Source organism: Triturus cristatus, chromosome 7 (genome assembly GCF_964204655.1).
Source record: "Triturus cristatus chromosome 7, aTriCri1.1, whole genome shotgun sequence".
Taxonomy (NCBI): Eukaryota; Metazoa; Chordata; class Amphibia; order Caudata; family Salamandridae; genus Triturus; species Triturus cristatus.
The window spans coordinates 569,009,642-569,029,780 of NC_140590.1; the positions used below are offsets into that span (position 1 = coordinate 569,009,642).

Here is a 20,139-nt window from a genome sequence, read left to right on the forward strand (position 1 = left end):
ATAGTAAGATAAGATAAGAATCCGGCGTTATCAATAGCAATGCTAAAGGTATCATCAAGAGGGCATACCGGGAACATTTTATTGCATCTAGTGAGTCTTCAGACTCAATAGGTAGCAGGACGAAAGCCTTTTTTATACACATAAATGTATTTGAATTTGAGTATGTCCTGGATTACATTAACCCTCCCCAGGCATGCTGCCTTTACCTGCAACTTTGTTATGGAATCCTCCCTTTGGCTACCCACACCTCACGGTCGGTCCCGTCATCTGACAAATCTAACCTTTGCTTGGTCCGTCATTTCTCGGAAGAGTTGGAGGAGGACTTTTTATTTTTTTGGGGCATACTCCAGACCGAGGCTCAGGTGGATTGCAACAATGTGTTGGGCTTTGAGTCTGACTGCACCCATTAATTCACTGAGGATATGCAAAAGCGACACAAGGACAGTTGTGATCTTTGCAGTGGGCAAATTCATTATGTCCACATAGTCGATGAACCAGAAGACTTTAGGCTCTGTTAGATCTCAGTGCCTGCAATAGTAAGGTCGTTTTCTCTTAACCATCTTTTATTTGTACTCCTGAAATTGCAGTTATTATCAAAAGGATACTGCTGATGTAAGTATTGTCAACATTCCACTTTTATTGTTCTTAACTTACCACTTCATTTTGAAGATTGTATTCTATGTAAAATGTGTTAATCTTTGTGATCTTTGTGGAGGCAAAATGTATCATGCTTGCATGGTCGTCGCACTAGGAGCTTTTAGGTTCTATTAGATCTTATTGCCTGCAATAGCAAGGTAGTTTTGCTTTAACCCCATTTATTCATATACCTGGAACCGGAGTTAATATTAGAAGGATACTGCAGATTTGAATACTGTCAACATTTTTACTTTTAATGTTTTTTATTTGATATTACATGTCGATGATTGTGTGGATCTGACAATACATTTGGAAATTTGGACTTCTCAAAATAGCCTCCAGATTTGGGGCCCATCCCTACATCCTTTCTCAAAGTTTTCAGCCAAGCGCATGACTATAAGGGAGAGGATACAGGCTCTATTGGAAAAGAGAGCAATCACCCCAGTCCCTCAAGATGAAATTGGGCAGGATGTATATTCAATCCTAACCCTAATGCAAAAGTATTTGGGATCTGTTGGAGGGAGGCCCACCGGGTAGTCGGGGAGACTATTCCGGGGCACCTTCCTACCGCAAAGTTATAGCCGAGCGCCGCTGAGAAGCCCCCTCGGGGAGGTCTTTCTCCTATGATCGTACCAGGCCCAGTAACACCACCACACAGGACTCAATATCAGTTGCGTGACTTGGTTCTTTATCAGCAGTAATACGTTCAATATTTACAGTGGGATCAAGGGATCCTATAAGAGTCTCAATGTCTGTTAGAAGGATAGGGTAGCGGGACAGTCTTAGTACCAACCAGGTACAGGAGGGCTCTGCGCCAGACCTCGAGTGCTGGTCTCAGAGCGGCTCGGACGTGGGGAGCCGCGACGGCGTCTGCAGGGCTCCGGTGGTAGGTCCGCTTCGGTCGAGCCGCGACGAGGTCAGCTGGGCTCTGATGGTAATGTTCAACAATGTCGGGCCGCGACAGCGTCAGCAGGGCCCCAAAGGTTCGTGAAGGTCTTTAAGCACGGTGGAGCCGCGACGTCGTCAGCAGGGCTCAAGTGGTGGGTTCAGGCTGAGTCTTCTTCCGTAGGGTCAGCCGCGATCCGATCAGCAGGGCTCTTGACTCCAGGATACAACTACTGTCCTGTTGTCGGGTCGCCCCAGATATAGGACGGGAGCCCTTTGATGTCCGGACCCGTGCGCCCGGAGGGGGCGGAGAGGCCGGGTAGGGAGCGGCCAGACGCCCAGCAGGAGAGGCGCCAGGCCCCAGAGAGCTGTGGGGCGATCGCACCTAGGTGTGGAAGGACGGTTGGGGGTCCCATCGATACTGCCCTCCGCCGGGAGTGGGAAGGGCTCACGTGGTATCCCCCGGGCCAGGGGTTGGCGTCTCGATGTCGGGCCTCGCTGGGACCGAGGCCGGGTAGAGCAGGGTCACGCAGGTGGTCACGTGGAGTGACGTATAATCCAAAATGGAGGAGCCCCGATGTGCATGGGACCTCGTGCGGCTTAGCGCGGGGAAACAGGACCACGCCACGAGGCCGTCTCCCACAGGATCCCACAGGCCATTGCAGGATTTAAAGGGACTCAATTCTTGGTTAATGATATTGCACTGCAAAATTGTGACACTGCAGAGCATTATGCCTCTAGTTCGAGCCCAGGAGTCTCTGATACCATAGATCTGGGGGATGCTTATTTGTATATCCCAACACATAAAGATCCCCAAAGGTTTTTGCAAATTGTAGTGGGGCATCAACATTTTCAATTCAGAGTTCCACCTTTTGGAATAAAATCAGCACCAAGAGTCTTCACAGAGGTATTAGCACCTCTGTTGGTGAAACTGCTACAGGAGTGGATCTTTCTGTGCATTCTGAGCTATTGAACTTCAAATTCCTTCTAAATCCTAATATCCAATTCTGTTGATCAGGACTTGACCTTGTGTGGCTAGACCCCCTGGGCCATATTACATAAAGTGGCCAGGGAGAGCAACAGGCGTTTGAGCCCGCTTTGCGCGCCTCTGAGGCACTTTGGTATTACACAATGGGCCGCAGAAGCTTGTGAGGCCCCTACTGTAATACCGATAGCGTTAGCGCACATAAAGCTCCAGCGCTATCTGCATCGGGCGTTCCCTTATTTGCATTGGGTCGTGCCCCATGCAAATGAGGGAATTCCTTTGCTTCAACGCCTGTGCCGTATTAAAGACGCGGGTGCAGAGGCAAAGAAGCCCCCAGGAGGCACACTCACAGTGCGCCATCTGAAAGGTGGCACACTGTTAGTGCGCCCCATGATGGTAGCCCTCTGGAGGGGGCAGAGGGTGTCCCATGGTCCCATGGGAGTAGTCGATGACTGCACCTGCCTGGAATTGGATCTCTAATCCCCTTCAAAAGTGCAGGTGGATTGCTGCCTGCACTGTTAAAACACAGAGCGGCTGTAAAGCAGCCGCACCGTTTTTCACAATAATGCACTGGCCCCAGGGCAGCACGAGTTTGTGGCTGCCCGGGGGGCAGCGCATTCATGGTAATAGGGCACATTTTTACTGTTCGTGCCTGGCTCACCCTTTTAATGGTGCGCCTTGCACAAACAATGAAAATGCGCATTTACAATAATATGGCCCCTGGAAGCTTTTGATCAGGGTACTTCTATCCTCTCTGGCCCTAGTGATTGTTATGCCAGTCTAACAGGTTGGGGGCCTTGTTGGGGGACCACTTGTGGGATACTTAGTCCCTAATTCAGAGCCTCAGATCATCCATCTGGAGGGAATTAGAAGCCATTCGTCTAGCTCTGTTGCTCTTATCTAAGTTTTTAGGGGGAAGGGTAGATCTGGTGAGGATGTACAAATATGATGGCAACATCATATATGAGCAGACGCGTGGGGGACAAGATCAGCGGCCCTCTCCAGGATCTCAGATCAAATATTTTACTGGGTTGAACTCTCTCTGATGTCAGTTCAGCAGTTTACATTAATGGTGTGTGCAACACAATTGCGGGCAGTTTGAGCAGGAGCATTCCTGCGTTCACAGACTTTTGTTTACATCCTCAAGTGTTTGCTCAGATGTGCAACAAGTGGGGTTGACCAATATCAGATCTGTTTGCTTACTTCCTTCATGCTCAGGTAGAGAGTTTTTGCTGAAGGGAGAGAGAGAAGACGGCTCTCCCTCTGTGCGGACCTTGACCTCAGGGGGATTCTTTTTGCTTTTTCTCTTCCCTCTAATTCTCAGGTTCTTCTTTAGAGTGAGGAAGGAGAGGGCAGCAGTGATCTTTGTTGCTCCAAAATGACCCACTCTTGTTGGTTTCCCCTCCTGATAGGGATGAGGATGGGTCAGGAATTTCTCTTTCGGATACGTTTCCCTCTCCTCTGACTTTTCCAATGCTGCATCAGGAGACCCAATTACCGATGCCAACGGGGCGAGGGTCAGGGTGTTGAAAGGTGGGCATAGGGGGGATGCAAAGCAGATGCATGCTAAAGATAGGAAACATTCTTTGGTTCTTTATCTTTGGTTTAGTTAATGTGCAAATAAAGTATGTCAGTTTCACAGCTTTCTGAATGTTCATGCTTGGTCAAGTGAACAACAGCCCAATGCTGCTGTTCATCAGGGGGCCGCAATTAAAGGTCAGGAGGGCCCTCGGGCCGTACTTTGAGTATCCCTGCTCTAGAGCCTCCAAAATTAATGACAGATCCCCTGCATAAAAAATAGGAGTACAAACAGGGCGGATATTATTAAATGCCCTGAACAGACTATGACCTAAACCCTCATCTGAAGTGTTCCCTTATGTGCCCTGAAGGCCTTGATGGCTGCCCATTGTTACTTAAAAGCGGTGACCTTCAGACCCATGAGGAACAATCCTGGAGAGAAGATAAAATCCAGACAGTACTTTGTGGCCCCCAGGGAAATGTTTGCGAGTACCCATGCTCTAGAGGATCCTTTTGTTCACCTTTAATGATGCTCTCCATATATGGTGACAACAAGCATGTCAGCACTGAACTAATAAAGATGGTAACTGGTGTACACAATTCCAAACTCCACAGCAGCACCTCTGGTGTCCTGTCATTCTTGCCCGATTGCACAGGGCACCACAAGAAGCAGTACAAAATGTGCCCTGAGCTGTAAAGTTTTAAAAACAAGTTTATCTTCCCACGTGCTAATAAGGAGAAATGTCATTACGTGCAGACAGAAAAGCCTAAATCAGTAGCAGATCACCTCTGAAGGCGGTAATTCAGTCAATCACCAGACATAATGCTAGCAAGGTTAATGTCCAGTGACACAATATACACACATAGAAGACAGGATAGATGTAAGAATGGCTGTTGTTTCAGGGTTGAGTATTTTGCTTCCTATCAGTGTTTTTTATACTATCTTAGGGCACTCAAGTTCCCATATCGCAACTTACGCATTATGTTACTTGTGGTTTTGTTTCTCATATTGTATATGTATGATCACAAGTACCAGAATGCAAAGAGAATACTCAGACTCTCTGACTTATACATCATGTGTATCATAAGGCAATGCAAGGCAAATATAACAGTTTGTTAAGCCTAATTAATCATCAGGACAATGCTGAAGGGCCCCACACCGTTGGATAACAAGTAAGCTTCTGTGGCACTTCCTTTTGTTCTTTTATAGCAGACTCAATGGCAATAAAGGTTCCAAGCCAGGTGACATAGAATGAACTTAGTAGCAGCTGTGGTAAAAGGCAAAGACTACTTAAGTGGTGTAGTGAGCACAGGACCAGATCCTTGTGACTGGGGGTAAAAGTTTGCATTGTCCGGCATTCCGTCCATCAACTGTTTCTTTTGCATATGTCACCCTAAGTGGCAAGGGTATGCTCAGACGTGGGTCCCGTGCTCACTACACCACCGGTTTCAAGCTAGCCTGGCTGATGAAGGGTAATGCCCCGAAACCGGTCGTAGGATGATTGTTTCCAGTCCAGGGAGAACCTGGCTTGACAGTTCGGGCTGGACTGTTCCCACAAGGAACAGGGTCAAGACTGATTTGCATATGGCTGGGTCCAAACCGGGGTGGTGTGGTGAGCAAAAGACTGATGGATTTAACCCAGATCCTTGTGACTGGGGGTGGATGTTTGCATTGCCCAGCATTCCGTCCATCAATTGTTTCTTTTGCGCTCTTCACTTCTGGGCACAGTGCTGCTGTCAGCTGAGAGAAGATTAGGGACCCCCTGCCCCCTTATTATGATTGACCTCTCTCCAACAGTTTGCATTACATTTTGCACACTAAAAGGTTCAAATTTGAAGGCCCTTTGACATACATTTGATTCAAACTGAAAGCAAGGGATTACCGTTGGGTTATTTTTCTTTCCTCCCCTGCCATGCCATCACCCTGCCCAACGGTAAGAGGACAAAGGGCAGTAAAAGATCACCCAATGTGATCAGACACTCCAGGACATGCCTAAGGGCTGGGAGGTGGGTACTGACCCACACCTATCCAGGGCCCGATTAAACCCTGTAGAGGCCCCTAGGCAGTCAAAATTTCGAGCGCCCCCACGCAAGTGATATCCAGTGCACCAGTTTTTTTCTTTTTTACAAACTGCCAGCTGCCAGAAGATTAGCTTTTAAGAGACAAGCCATTATGTGAATCTGATGTCTCTGGTTTATGTACTTTAAGTTGTTAATGGGTACATTACATCCATACAGCATTTTCTCTACAGAGTATTTAATGTAAAGGTTTTGTTTCTTTGAGCTGATTATTTTTTTCCTCTTTTGGAAACACAATCTAAGAAAGCTTGATTGTAGTTTTCTTTCAAGATCAAATAAATATTACTTTGCTCCACTGTCACGGGGCCCCTAAAAAGATTGGGGCCCATAGGCCGGTGCCTACTTTGCCTATTTGGTAATCCTGAACTGCACCTTGCCCAGGGGTATTTATTAAGTTCTCCCAGCCCACAAGGTCGAGAGGGTTGTTTATGTGACCTCCCCCTTTTATTCCTAAGAGCTGACCTCAAATTTTATGTCAGGCAGAAATATGTTTAGAAAGATGTCTTCATGGCCAGCTAACAGATGTCTTGGTCTGCCCTCACCTTTCACAAGGGTTGGTGGCATGTAGTGCCACCCCAGGCTTGCCCAAGCGTGGGTATTTTCAGCCCTCCTCCTCCTCATTCCCACATTGCCCATGGACAAAAGGGAGAGATTTTGCCTTACCTTGCCCATGGGTGGCCCCGTCACCCCTCTAGTGGGGGTGGGTATCCATCTGTCCTGACCCCTCCTTCCCACATTGCCTAATGCAGTAAACGATGACCCCCGTCGGCAGACCCAGTCCATGCTCACCTGTCAGCTGTAGTAGCACCACTCTTTCACCTCCATTTTTAAAAGGTTGAACGAATCTCAGTAGACCTGATAGCTGCACTGATGGCCTGATTTTTAAAGGACGAAATATCTCCCCCTAAAGTTGTGCAGTGTTGGGGGGGGGAAAACCAGGGCAGAAATACTCCCTGCTTTTGGGCAGGAGAGGGAGGCAACAAATAATCCCTGCTGTTTGGCAAAGTACAGTGGCAGAAAATCACTCTGCTACTCTAGAGTAAGGCAAGAGGGCAAACATACAGGCCTTCCTGTCCTTAGCCAAGTAGGCAGTGCCTGGGCAAAAACATATGCCCCTGCCCTTGGACAAGGCATGGGGCTAGTGAAGATCTCATGTCCTTGTAAAGCAGAGGGCGCTAATACCCACCCGTAGCCATGCACGACTTGTGGTTTTTAATAAATTATTCAGCGTGTTAACTCACACCACTCAAAATTATAGAAAAGTGCATTATGAAATAGTTACCAAAGAACACAATTTTGGAACATTATTTTCAACTCTGTCAGTATTCGGGAACCAAGAGGCTTAAAAATCAAGCATTCGTAAAACCAATTGGTCTTGTTTTACCAGTAGTTGCTAGTTGACAATATTGGCTTTGCCAATGTTGTCGAATCACTGGCATAGTCTACAGTGGCAAGTAGCGATCTTGGATTTCTCTTTTCTATCCTCCCAATGGCGCCTGCCAAATACCATGGCTGCATAGTCTTAATGCCACCTCATGCCTCTTTCTTCCATTGAGCTACACTTTCTGCCTCTGTAGCTCACTCTTGTCCTTTGTCATACCAGCTTTACAAATTTACTCTTTCTCTTTCTTACTTCCTTCGCTGTCTTTCTCTAAGGTTAAGTCTGATCAATAAAAATAAGTGCAGATCTTCAAAAATGAGTGCCAGTACTTCCCATCACCTACAACCACCTGCACTAATTACGCACCGGACTGAATCGCAGATTCTGCGACTAGGAATCCTGAGCTCAGATCCCCGCTTCTCCCTTCGCCAAAATTGTGTGATCCTAGAAAAAACACTTTAATTTGCTGGGCCTCTAATTTCTTATCTGCAAAATGTGAGAGAAAATAAGGTGATCCAACTCAGAGTGGACACTAGAATGTTGCTCATCATGACATGCGAGTATGGACCATTTACACTGCGTACACTAAAAATGCAATCATCTCTTGGCTCACCCAGGACAACATAATTTGGTCATTCCTTCTTAAAAAATGTCCATGCCTGTTCTGAAATTCTGAATTTTAATAAATGTCACGGAGTAAAAAAGTATTTAGTTGAAATCCATCACAAAGGTAAATGTTGTTCCCCTTGTTGTTTGTTAATATTACTTTTTCGGTCCGATGCTATCAAACACCTTTTGTTTTTGGTAATTAAAAATAAAATGTATATATACTTATCAAGGGGGGCTCTCAGTCAGGACTTGTTATCCATTGGTCTGATCCCCAATCCCCAATCACTAATGCACCAAGAGCCACATTTGTAGAGTGCTGCACTACGAACCTCATTTGCAGAGTGGTGGAGAAAGGGAGGGTGGCCTCTGAAGACCTCTTAGCAATCCCTGTGTGGCATTTATTGGAGATTACAGGAGGGGGAGTTGGCCCCCAAGGACATCCTTGGTTTCCAACTACACATCCTGTTATCTTCAGTAAGTCCCACACAGCAGGATTGGTGAGACCTGATAGGAAGCCACGCACTCTTTCTCCATCACTCTGCAAACGCGCCTCGTGGCGCACTACTAGTAGGGTGATGAAATCCCCTTTGCTAGGGAGGGTCCTTACGGGCCAACTACCCCTCCTGTTACCTCCAGCAAGTCCCGCACAGTGGGATTCCCAAGAGGTTTTCGGTGTCCACGCCCACTTTCTCCACCACTCTACAAATGCGCCTCCTACCTGATGCACTACTAGATGGGGAATGAAGTCCCCTTGTCTCTTGAGTGTCTTTGGTGCCAACAAGCTCTCTTGATACCTCCAGTAAGATCCACACAGGTAGATTGCTGAGAGGTTGATAGAGGCCATGCCCACTTTCTCCACCACTCTGCAAACACGACTCCTGCGCACTACTAGCTGGGGGAAGAAGTCCACTTTTGACCTGAGGCCCTCAGGAGAAGAGGGGAGCTCATCCCACACCAGCAGTGCACTGAGATGCGTGTTTGTAGAGTGGTGGAGAAAGGGGGCATGGCTTCAGACCACCTCTCAGTACTCCCACTGTGTGGGGCCTGCTGGAGGTAACAGAAGGTCTTGTTGGTCCCAAGGACCCTCAGCAGCCAAGGAGACATCATCCCCCAACCAGGAGGAGAGTAACAGCGTTTGCAGAGTAGTGGAGAAAGGGGGCGGACCCTCGGGCAAGTTGTCGACTTTTTTTCTCCTTTTTCCATTTTAGCAAGGTCACGTGACCCCCCTTCCATGGACCATTTTGGGCCCCAGGGACCACATCCCCTGGGGCCTGATCCTTTTAAAATGTTTTTAATATAAAAAAATGGGAAGTGGGCCATGCGCCCCCCTCATCCTCCTCCTGGGCCAATTTTGGCCTGGGGGACCCCATCACCTGGGGCCCGGCCTTTTAATATTTTTTTGATAATTGAGAAGGAGGGGGGGGTCGAGTGGCCCTCCTCCAGGGCCCTTTCTGGCCTTGTGGACCCCTTGCCCTGGGGCGTGCCCTTTTTTTCTTTTCTTTTAAGGACGGGGGCCGCACAGCCCCCTTCCAAGGCCAATTTCAGCCCCAGGTTCCCCATCCCCGGGGGCCAGGCCTTTATATATATATTTTTTTAAGTGGGAGGGTGGCCGAGTGGCCCTTCCCCTCTCCAGGCCGATTTCAGCACTGGGGAACCCATCCCTGGGGCCTGGCCACTGCATTGGGGACCACAGGGGAGTCTGAAGGCCCCGCGGCCACTGCTGACTCCCTGCTTCCTGCAGAAGCTGGCATTGCTTTTACACACAGGGAGCTGCTAACATGTGTTTAAAAGCAAAGTGCTCCGCTTTGAGCAAGCAAGAGCAAAATGCATTTGCTTGCTCAAAGCGGAGCACACTGTTTGCTATGGCATGGCGGGAGCAGTGCTTCTGCCTTGCCAGAGCAAACTGCAATGTCTCGGGGGTGGGTACGTTGGGACATTGCTGGAGTCGACCCTGGGGGCTAGCGTTCCCCAGGGTCAGCTAGGGGCTCCCGGAGGGGGGCAGTGCGGGCCCCCCCCTCCTTTGCTGAAATTTGCCCCAGGAAGCTAGTGGTCCCCAGGGCCGGGGGTCAGCTACGGGCCCCCTTCATGATTGTATTTGTGCCCCGGAGAGGTTGCAGTCCCCGGGGCTGTGTGGGGGGAGGCAGACCCCCCCACACACATTACTATTTATGTTAACCCCCGGGAGGTTACACCAAATCACAAAAAGTACGCTTTCTGGAATAACATCTAGCTTTCTACCAAATATGGTGTAATTCCATTCAGCAGTTCGAGCTGTAGTCGTGTTCAAAAAATGAAAAATCCCCATAGACTTAACATGGGTTAAAATACGTTTTGGGGCCCCCCTGTTTTTCGGCCCCGATTGTTGGATCACGCAGAAACTTTCAACAGAGCACCTAAACCATAAAAGGGAAGTTTTGGGAAAATATTGTGGAGATTCCATCAAGGGACGCCAAAGTTATTGGCAAGACAAAAAATGCTTTTCCTATTGAAACTTTGGTCCTAACTATAACTACCTACTGGCTATTGCCAGTAGGTAATGTAGATATATACAAACACATACACAAAATCTGATTTAAACATTTTAAGCAAACATATAATTTTTGTAAGTGTCACCAGCAGGTTTACCTGTTGCACAATGTCTGCCTCCCAGAAAATTCACTTATAGAGACCCCACTGCTGGTTTCTAAGCTTTTTGTAGCTTCTAGGTGCCATACTAAGGCATGTCAGCCTCTCTGCAGGCCAATGTCAAACACCCCTTAAGTCTCAGCACAAAGCATTAGTCTGTCAGCTGCTGATAGAGCAGAGAATGCATAAACCGCTCAGGGCCGGAAGTGAGGACAACACTATCTTCTGGGTGAGCGTGAGCTGGAGGCCACAGGGGAGTCAGTGACCTTGTTGCATTCACCAGAAAAATAGCTACAAAGATTAAAAACAGGAAGTGCGTGACTGACAACTAACGAGGCAGAAAAAACGGAACATGTTGCAAGTGGGGAGGCACATACCTTATTGCCCAGCAGCATAATAACCACATCCTTTTGCGCATACTCGCCGATCTCTGTGAGCCAGGCCTGAAAGAGAAGAGTGTGGTGAAAGCGAGACAACCAAGTGCAGCCTGGAGTGCATGACAAATACAACAATAATTTAGAACCCACTCTCTGGGAATAGGGCAGCGCCCAGGAACCCATTCTCTGGGGATAGGGCAGCGCCCTGGAACCCACTCTTTGGGCATAGGGCAGCGACCTGGAACCCATTCTCTGGGGATAGGGCAGCGACCTGGAACCTACTCTCTGGGGATAGGGCAGCGACCTGGAACCCACTCTCTGGGGATACGGCAACGACCTAGAACCCACTCTCTGGGGATAGGGCAGCGACCTGGAACCCATTCTCTGGGGATAGGGCAGCGCCCTGGAACCCACTCTCTGGGCATAGGGCAGCGACCTGGAACCCATTCTCTGGGGATAGGGCAGCGACCTGGAACCTACTCTCTGGGGATAGGGCAGCGACCTGGAACCCACTCTCTGGGGATACGGCAACGACCTAGAACCCACTCTCTGTGGATAGGGCAGCGACCTGGAACTTACCCTCTGGGGATAGGGAAGCGACCTGGAACTCACTCGCTGGAGGTAGGAGCGGCTGAAAACCAACACTCTTCAGAATGTATCCCAACCAAAAACCCATATTCTGAGAATAGGAGAGTGACTAAGAACCCGCACTACGATCACAGGGCAGTGACTGAGAACCCACAGTCTTAGCACAGGGCAGTGCCTGAAAACCTGCAGTCTGAGAACAGGGCAGTGACTGAGAACCTGCAGGCTGAGTACAGCACACTGACTGAGAACCTGCAGTCTGAGCACAGGGCGGTGACTGAGAACCCACACTCTGAGCATAGGAAAGTGACTGACAAGTCATAGTCTGAGTACAGGACACTAACTGAGAACCCGCAGTCGGATCACAGGGCGGTGACTAAGAGCCCTCGGTCTGAGAACAGGACACTGACTGAGAACCCACAGTCTCAGCACAGGGTGGTGACTGAGTGCCCGCAGTCTGAGCACAGAGCACAGAGCAGGGACTGGGAACCTGCAGTCTGAGCACAGGACAGTGACTGAGAACAGACAGTCTGAGCACAGGACACTGACTAAGAACAGGGCACAAGGCAGTGAATGAGAACCCGCAGTCTGAGCACAGCATAGTGACTGAGAACCTGCAGCCTTAGCAAAGGACAGTGACTGAGAACCCGCAGTCTGAGCTCAGGGCAGTGACTTAGAACCTGAAGTCAAATTTTTGTTTGAGCTCAGGAGACCACAGCCTGGGGAATAAACAGCAACCAAGAAAAAGAGTTTGAGGAAAGGAAATTGTGTTAAATCGCAGGGTTTGCAACCAGTAAATGTGTTTTTCTAATGTATTAAACACACTTAGCGATCAGTAACATGTTACTGAATCGCTAAATGGGTTTATGAACCCATACAGCATCTCGATTTGGAAGAGGCATGCTTAGGGCATCCCTTTCAAATACTGATCCTTATGGTATGTATTGATGGTTTGCAACCAAAATCCAGTTGCAAAACATTAATATTTTACCGACACCTCAAAGGAGGTGCAAATGGGAAGGACTCTTCAAGGGACCCCTTCCCCTTTGTGAATGCTGACAAAAACATTTTTTAGAGTCTTAAAATAAGGTTGTCAAACATTTCATTTTTTTAAATGCATACATTTTCTCTTTAAGGAAAATGGGCTGCATTAAAAATATTACTTTATTTAAAAGAAACCACAGACATGATGGTCTGCTGACCCCAGAAGGCTAACATCCCTATGACGGCAGGAATCATAGTGCTATTAGCAACCTACCTCATTATATTTATTACGTAGGTCGAATAGCGGACCATTACAATTCGGTACTTTGCAAACAGACCAATCAGTACATAGGTTGATTTGCAAAATACCATTGGATTTGAGAACATTCAGTGTGCTAATTGCAACCACTTTTAGTGAATCCAATGGGCAGACATCTGGGCATAAAAGGCCACCGGCTGAGGATGGTAGAGTGACCAAGAGGCCACAGACATGGGAGCAAAAGAGAACCTGTACAATAGGGATAAGAGAAGGACTAAGAAACCAAGAGCCCACAGTCTGAGGGTGAGAGACCCACATTTTAGGGCTAGGAAGCGATAGAAACTAAAGCCTGGTGGTGAGTAAGCAGTCAAAGACTCAGCACTTGGGACTGGAAAAGCCTTAAAGTGACAGCTATGTGCATGTGGAATGGCAGAAATGGCTATTTGGTGATATTAGAACAATCAGGAGCCCAGAGTATATTCCTAAGAAATGGACTAAGAACCAGAGTATAGAAATAGGAGACCGAATGAGAACTCACAGAAAGGGTTCATAGCAGAAGGTCCGAGGATATGCATGCTACTGAAAATCCACTACGAAGGACAACCAAGAACCTACAGTTATGGGATGGATAAGCAAGTGAGAACCCACAATGTGGGATTTGGATAAAAGCAAAGGGTTAAGGTCTGTGGGCTGGGGAGCTAATTCTTTGGAAAGATTAGTGACTGAAAACTGATGGTCTGGGTAAAGAAATATTATGAAAACTCGCAGTCTAGGGTGGGTGCGTGGGGTAGCAATGATGATCAGGAACTCATAGTCGAAGAGTATGAGAATGGAAGACAAACTCCACAAAATTGACGTGTCTCTCAGTCTGTGAACAGAAAAGCACCCAAAAACAGCAGTATTGAAGTCAGAAAGCAACTAAGAACCATGGGACAAAAAGAAATGCAAAAAAGAAAATATCTGATAATCAGGAAGCAGCCAAGAACTAACTGTGTGATTGTTCAAGACGAACAGAGAAATCCTTCTTAGTGTATGAGAGCAACCAAAATGAGTCAACCTTAGGAAGGAGAGTAACCAAGTACTTAGAGAGTGCAACCAGCATCCATCTTGTGAAGATATGACACCCAGCATACTGCCATGGAGTAACAAATAAAGTATTGTCCAGCCCAGTACTTACCGTAGTAAAAAGACAGTAATTTAGTCTGACAGCAAAGTTAAATACTTAGTAGTTCAAATAGGAATACTGTTACAGTGTTGCAATCTGATCTATGGATCTCATTGGCAGGTTACCCCCTTCCAGTGCCCTCTCACACCTGGGGGCTTTCCTAATGTCCACAATCCCCTGTGAAGTATAGGAATGATTAGGCACAGCTAGAGTTCACTTTGAATGTCCCCACCGACTAATGTGTCCAAGTTCACGTAGACAAAGTCTTAGGTCTTTATGGCACATTTGTCTCAGAGTGTTCAGTCTGTCAGTCTTTCACAGGTAGGTGTGATTTCACCCTCTTGGAGAAGATGAAGTTCATATGGTGTTGGTGGGTGTGTTCTGCAAACTTGCTCCTACAGCTTTGATGGTACGGGAGCATGGAAGCACAGTCTCGGTACACCGGCCACTAGATGGGGGTCAGCGTGGAAGTTAAACCATACTTTATGGGGCAACATTTGTGTCCCAAGCCCAGCCGCACAGCTTTTGGTGAGAATACCGCATTTCTCCATCCAGGAATTGGAGAGAAAGTGTGAATATAGTGGGAAAAAAATTGGATTGAGGGGAATGGTGGGTGCGAGTGGTGATGATACGGAGAGTTTACTAGCAAGAGCGGTTTGTTTTTTTAATGGTATTGACAGTGTGTAGTGTGAAAGTTGGGGAGGAGATAAGATATAGTGAGTCAGAGGGAGGAGGGGGGATGTAACCAGGTTTTGGTAGACAGTGAGGGCAGGTATGTGGGATTTCACTTTAAGTTGTTTGTGTTGATTGTTCAGTCGGATAAATATGGTTTTGAATGTGATTGTAAAGGTTGATTGGGGTTTAACAAGCAGTATATGGCTAGTATGGATTTGCATATATATAATAATGGACAGTACAGTTTTTTACATGTTAAATAGTGGGCAATGTAGTAATGATAAATGTTCTACTGTCATTTGCAGTTAACCCTGAAGAAGGGCCTAATAAGCCCAAAATGCATTGGGTTCTAATAAACACTGCTTTGTGGATGAATTATGCGTCAGTTTGTGTTCTTTACAGAGGTCCAGATGAGCACATCTCGGGCATGAGAAACCTTTGGAAAATAGCATGACATTCCATGTGTGGCTTGAATGGGATTTCAGTAAACAAAAGTGGAATAGAATATGGAGTACATGGATTTAAATGGATTACAATGGGTGGAGAAATGCGGTATTCTCCCAAAAAGCTGTGCGGCTGGGCTTGGGACACAAATGTTGCCCCATACAGTATGGTTTCAATTCTATATGCCACCAGGGCATGGCATTAACCCAGTGAGCACGCACCTCGGGATTAGTATTGGATAAACATGGTTAAATTTAAAAATGAAAAAGCTGTGCATCCCATCACTCTGCTGTACAGGTCAGCGTGGAAGGCCACATTGCAGTCACTAGCCTAAGGCATTTGCGGCCTCTCAGGCCAGGTATAGATGGGCGCTCGGGCTCAGCAGTTGAAACCTCCGGGCTGGCTCTCTAGAAGGTGTTGTGCTTCAGCGATTGGAGCCTCCCAGCATAGATCAGGGCTTTCTACATCAGCGGTGACAATGGCTCCTCTTGCTTGGCAAACTCAACGCTGGCAATCAGCACCATGCTCTTGGCCAACAGAAGGTATAGCAGATGATATGATGTTGCTCTTTAGTTAGATATTTTGGTGAACTTCTCTATGCAAACCACTCAGGAGACCAGGTGACCTCTCACAATATGGGCTGACTCCTGGCTTTGCTCCTTCTGGTAGTCAGTTTCTTCTGGCTGTTCCTGAAGCTGGGAACATGCTGGTCCACTCCTCCTTGAAGTGTCTTCTCAAGCACAGCCAGGCATTCTCTTTCTCTTTTTGAACAAGCAAATAGGATTCTGGACACCAGGCAGACTCTGATCACCTCCACTTCAGATAAGGTTTCTGTGGTGATCCAACAACAGGAAACCGGTAAGTCAAAATAAGTCTTTATTTAGACTGGACCATCAAGCAGAGCAGTAGTAGCGCAGCCCCCAGCTCAACTGCCAGATCACAACGACCGGTGCAGAACTCCAACACAGTCAGGGTTCTGCACCGATAAGAATTCCACACATGTGCCCACGAGCTGGCTCATACTGCGGATAGCATGAGCCACTACAGTTTCCTCATCTCTGGGAGAATGGCTGCCATTCAGACACCAGCCCTAGACATACATCAGTTCATCAAGTACTCTGCAGGGCACTCCGTTCCTAAGTCATTGAGGCCTTAGAACTGGAAAAACATGGAGTGATTTGGGTCTCATGTGCATACTCTTTTTCCAGATAGGGAATGTGGATCCAGGGTCTACAGTTTCAGAACCAGTTTGAGGTTATTCTTGTTCAATTTTCTGGCTACAGCTCAGACACAGCCTTTGTGCAAGATGACGGGTATTACAGTAGGTAGCGGTGGAGCTAGCTCCAAGCAGGAGTATCCACAACAAGGGCCCAATGAAGTGTGAGATCTCTGCACCTGGATGTCATCAGCCTTCATGAATCAGTTATTGAGGACAGACAAAAGAGCAGGCTCTACCAACAAACCTCCTTACCTCTTACAACAGAAACTGCAGTGCTAAAGAAGAACTAAACATTTGCTCTTTGCTTACAATGACCTTTTTGAATTTCTGAAAGTAGCCCTCGTTCCATTGTCCCTCACTTCAGAGTCTGGGTTTCCATCCTCCAGCCACAGGAATGCAGTCAATATACTTAAACTGTTTGTGGAAGTTGGATTGACTCTCTGTTTTGTGCCATGCTAAACCAAAGACTATCCAAAATGGGTCCCATTGCTACCAGCATTCAGTGTTACTACTACACGTGTACTACACATTTACCGCTCACACAAGCACTCAACACTCATAGGAACGTCAGTGGAATATTTGGTGAGTCCTGCTAAAGCTGAACTTTTCACAAGCGAGGTCAGTTGATCATGATCTCCTTTGACACAGAAACAAAGTTTTGGTTAAGACTAAGAATTCACAAAACATGGCACACTGCCACCACAACTTCACAACTTCATGTAATGATGCCAGGACATGGACAATAGTCCCTTTTCAGTTATGAGGGCACACCTGGTGCGCCCTTCCATGTCACAGAACACGTTCTGGACTTTTGAGGTTTCATGGGCAGACCTGGGCCTCTGTACACACAGGGACAACAAAGTCAGGATACCAATATCACATACAGTTGGGCATTCAAGGCAGGGTTAAACTTACACACTCATATTTCGTAGAGTGGCCACTAACGTTCAAATATTGTGACATCTGAGGCCTCTACCATGGCGAGAAACATACGGACAAAGTTATGATGCCCCATCATATTAAAAGCCACCCAAACGGCTAATAGAACAAGCAAGATGGTTGAAGTCTCATCAATAGTCAGGATGTGTGTTGACCCAGAACGCCATGCAAAGCAGTCTCAGTCCCATGCCATGGACTGAATTCTGATTGGAGATAATATATGGTTATCGTCAGTAGTTGTAGACATGTAGCTTTTTCATGCACTTAATCTAGTGTAACAAGTTGAACGTTTGATAAAGTTTGATAACTCAGAAGTGGAAAGATTGTTTTTAAGAGAGTTTTCAACCCTTTCTTTAGGAAGCCAGAAAGAAGTGCTTCATGGATCGAGACAGATTAGGTGTGAGATAAGAGGAGAAAAACGCGAGGAATATTGATTGACTAACTAAGCGGAGAATGGGTCCATCATGGAGCCATAGGTTTATGTTTGTTCAGTAAAATTAAAGGGACTTCAAACAAGATTGTATTGAGATTGAACACTCCATAATTGGAAAACAGCTTGATACTGATCAGAATCCCCCTTGAGAGAAGGCAGCTGTTTGTCCATCTGGACCATGGAACTGTGAATCGTTTCTATTTTGTCAGCAAAAAAGATTTAAACTGTTGCAAAGGTCATGGGAAGGCATGGCAAATAGAGATGCGCTTGAAAGTGTTTATGACAGCAGAGACAAAGGCGGTTGACTGTGCTAAAGCCTTGCTAATTTCATGATCCCAATATATTTTTGACAGGTGAGATACCTTTTGTATTTTGTCACAATGGATTGATAATCTAATTTAATTGCAGAGCATATTTTCCACTATTATATCTCCATCCAATGATTTTTCTGTGCCACTGGTTTTAGGTTCAGTAAAAACCAAGAGTCAGTGAGGGAAGGACCCTAGGTTTACACCACGTGGCCTGCTACTCCATAATTACGCTCATAGTTGAAAAATAAATATCAAGGGATTCTTCGTAAAATAGATTTTTGCTGTTTAAATCCTTAAGAAATTGGGCTAAGAGATCAGAGATCACAATCTCGTCTTCCTTGATCAGAACTGGGAAATTAGCAGATGGTGCCCTAGAGGGCACGGTGGATGATCAACAGAGAAGCGAAAAAAGGATCATACCAAACTTGAGAGTAACAGACTGATGTAGAACTGGGATGCTTTTGCTAAAGTTAGTTTCAAAAGCATGCATTTTGATATGGGTGTACCCATTAAGTGTAGTAGAAACGTTTAACTCTTGTAAACCTTGTACTAGTTGGTCCGACATTGGCTCACTGGAGGTTCTGAAACAAGAATTACAATCTCCTAAAATAGTGAATACAAGTTAAACAAATGGTCGGTGGTCAGAAAAAAACTAAAAAAACTTGAACATGTTGATTGCGGCAAGGCGAGTGACAGTATATGACACAAGATTATTTTTTTGTGTTGAAAGTTCAATAGTAACTGTAAAGCATTCCTAAAATGGGCAACAGAGTTGTGATACCAGTGGTAAATTAAGTAGGAAAAGCAGTTAGAGACTGGAGATCCAACCTCTGAACCCAAGCGAAGACCGTGCTCGGCATACATAGCTGGTGGGCTCAATGCAGTGGGTGGCTGGGAGATGCAGTTGCCTCCTAATGTTGTCTCGCTGTGTGGAGACGTCAGTGGATTCCTTTCTGGTAGGAATGGTCAGGACTGGGAAATGCATGTAACTGGGCAGCTGTGGCAGTGGGAGTCCCAGGTTGGTAAGACCAACTTCTGTACAGATCAGCTTCACCCCTGAGGCCAAACAATGACAAGTATATCAACAGCTGATGCGGGTGGTGGGCTCTCTTCTTTGAAAGTCTGGGAGATGTACTGGTCTCCTAATGTCAGTCTCTCACTGCACAGACAGCAGTGGAGTCCCGTCTGGTAGGATCTGTCAGCACTGGATCTTGCAGGTAACTGCAGAGCTCTGAAAGTAGTGATGGAACACATTTTAAAGTACTGGTTCATGACATTGTTATGGATGCTGAAGACAGATATGATGTGAAGCTGCTGCTAGAAAGCGGTGTTTATTTAATTGCTAACATCTACTTGCCTAGCAAGAATTAAGGGTGTTCAGGATCAGCTCTCATTATTGGTGTATGACTAACTAATTGTAGCAGGGAATTTCAATGTGACGGGTCTCTTAGTCAGGCTGGCTGTCATAACAACTACATCAAACATTTTCAAAGGATAATTATGACCCAAGAGGAACAAGTTTGATACTTCTGGTGGATACTCTATCTAACTGCAGATGCCTCACCTTTAGAATATTCTACAGGCGTCAGACTGGATACAGAAACTTTTCAGAACAGTGCTTCCGCACGGCACTAGGTCGCACCGTGCAGCTCTGCATAGGCTTCGTTTGAGAAGTGACAGAGCGAGCTACATATAAGCTGCCCCTTGCGTTCAACATCAACTCTTTTCTTTCCACATCTTCTAATATGGATCCGTAGCTCCACTTCCACTTTCATCGGTTTTCGAATACCCTCAAAACGAAGTCCTGTGTGGATGGGAATAATGCCCCCTTCTAAAACTATGGGCTTGAAATAATTCCATAATTGCAGAAAACAAATATCTGTCATGTGCCTGCATGAGGTGTGTCTTTGGTGCTTGGGTTCGGGGCACAACTCCAAGTCATGAGATGAGTGCACCCTCCTGCACCCAAAGGTGATGCAGGACCGCAACGATGTACATTGCCAAACACAGGAAGAAGTCATGGGCCTTAT

General features: G+C 46.6%; 1 protein-coding gene across 3 annotated transcripts in view; it reads right to left on the reverse strand.

Moving 5' to 3' along the window:
- Nucleotides 1-20,139, reverse strand: part of RAB37 (RAB37, member RAS oncogene family) — a 399,852-nt gene that overhangs the window by 45,234 nt on the left and 334,479 nt on the right. For all 3 annotated transcript variants that reach the window (XM_085617094.1, XM_085617096.1, XM_085617095.1), the window contains one exon: nt 11,096-11,161. In XM_085617094.1, coding sequence (XP_085473220.1) covers nt 11,096-11,161 — 66 coding nt within the window. The remainder of the gene's footprint in view (nt 1-11,095; nt 11,162-20,139) is intronic.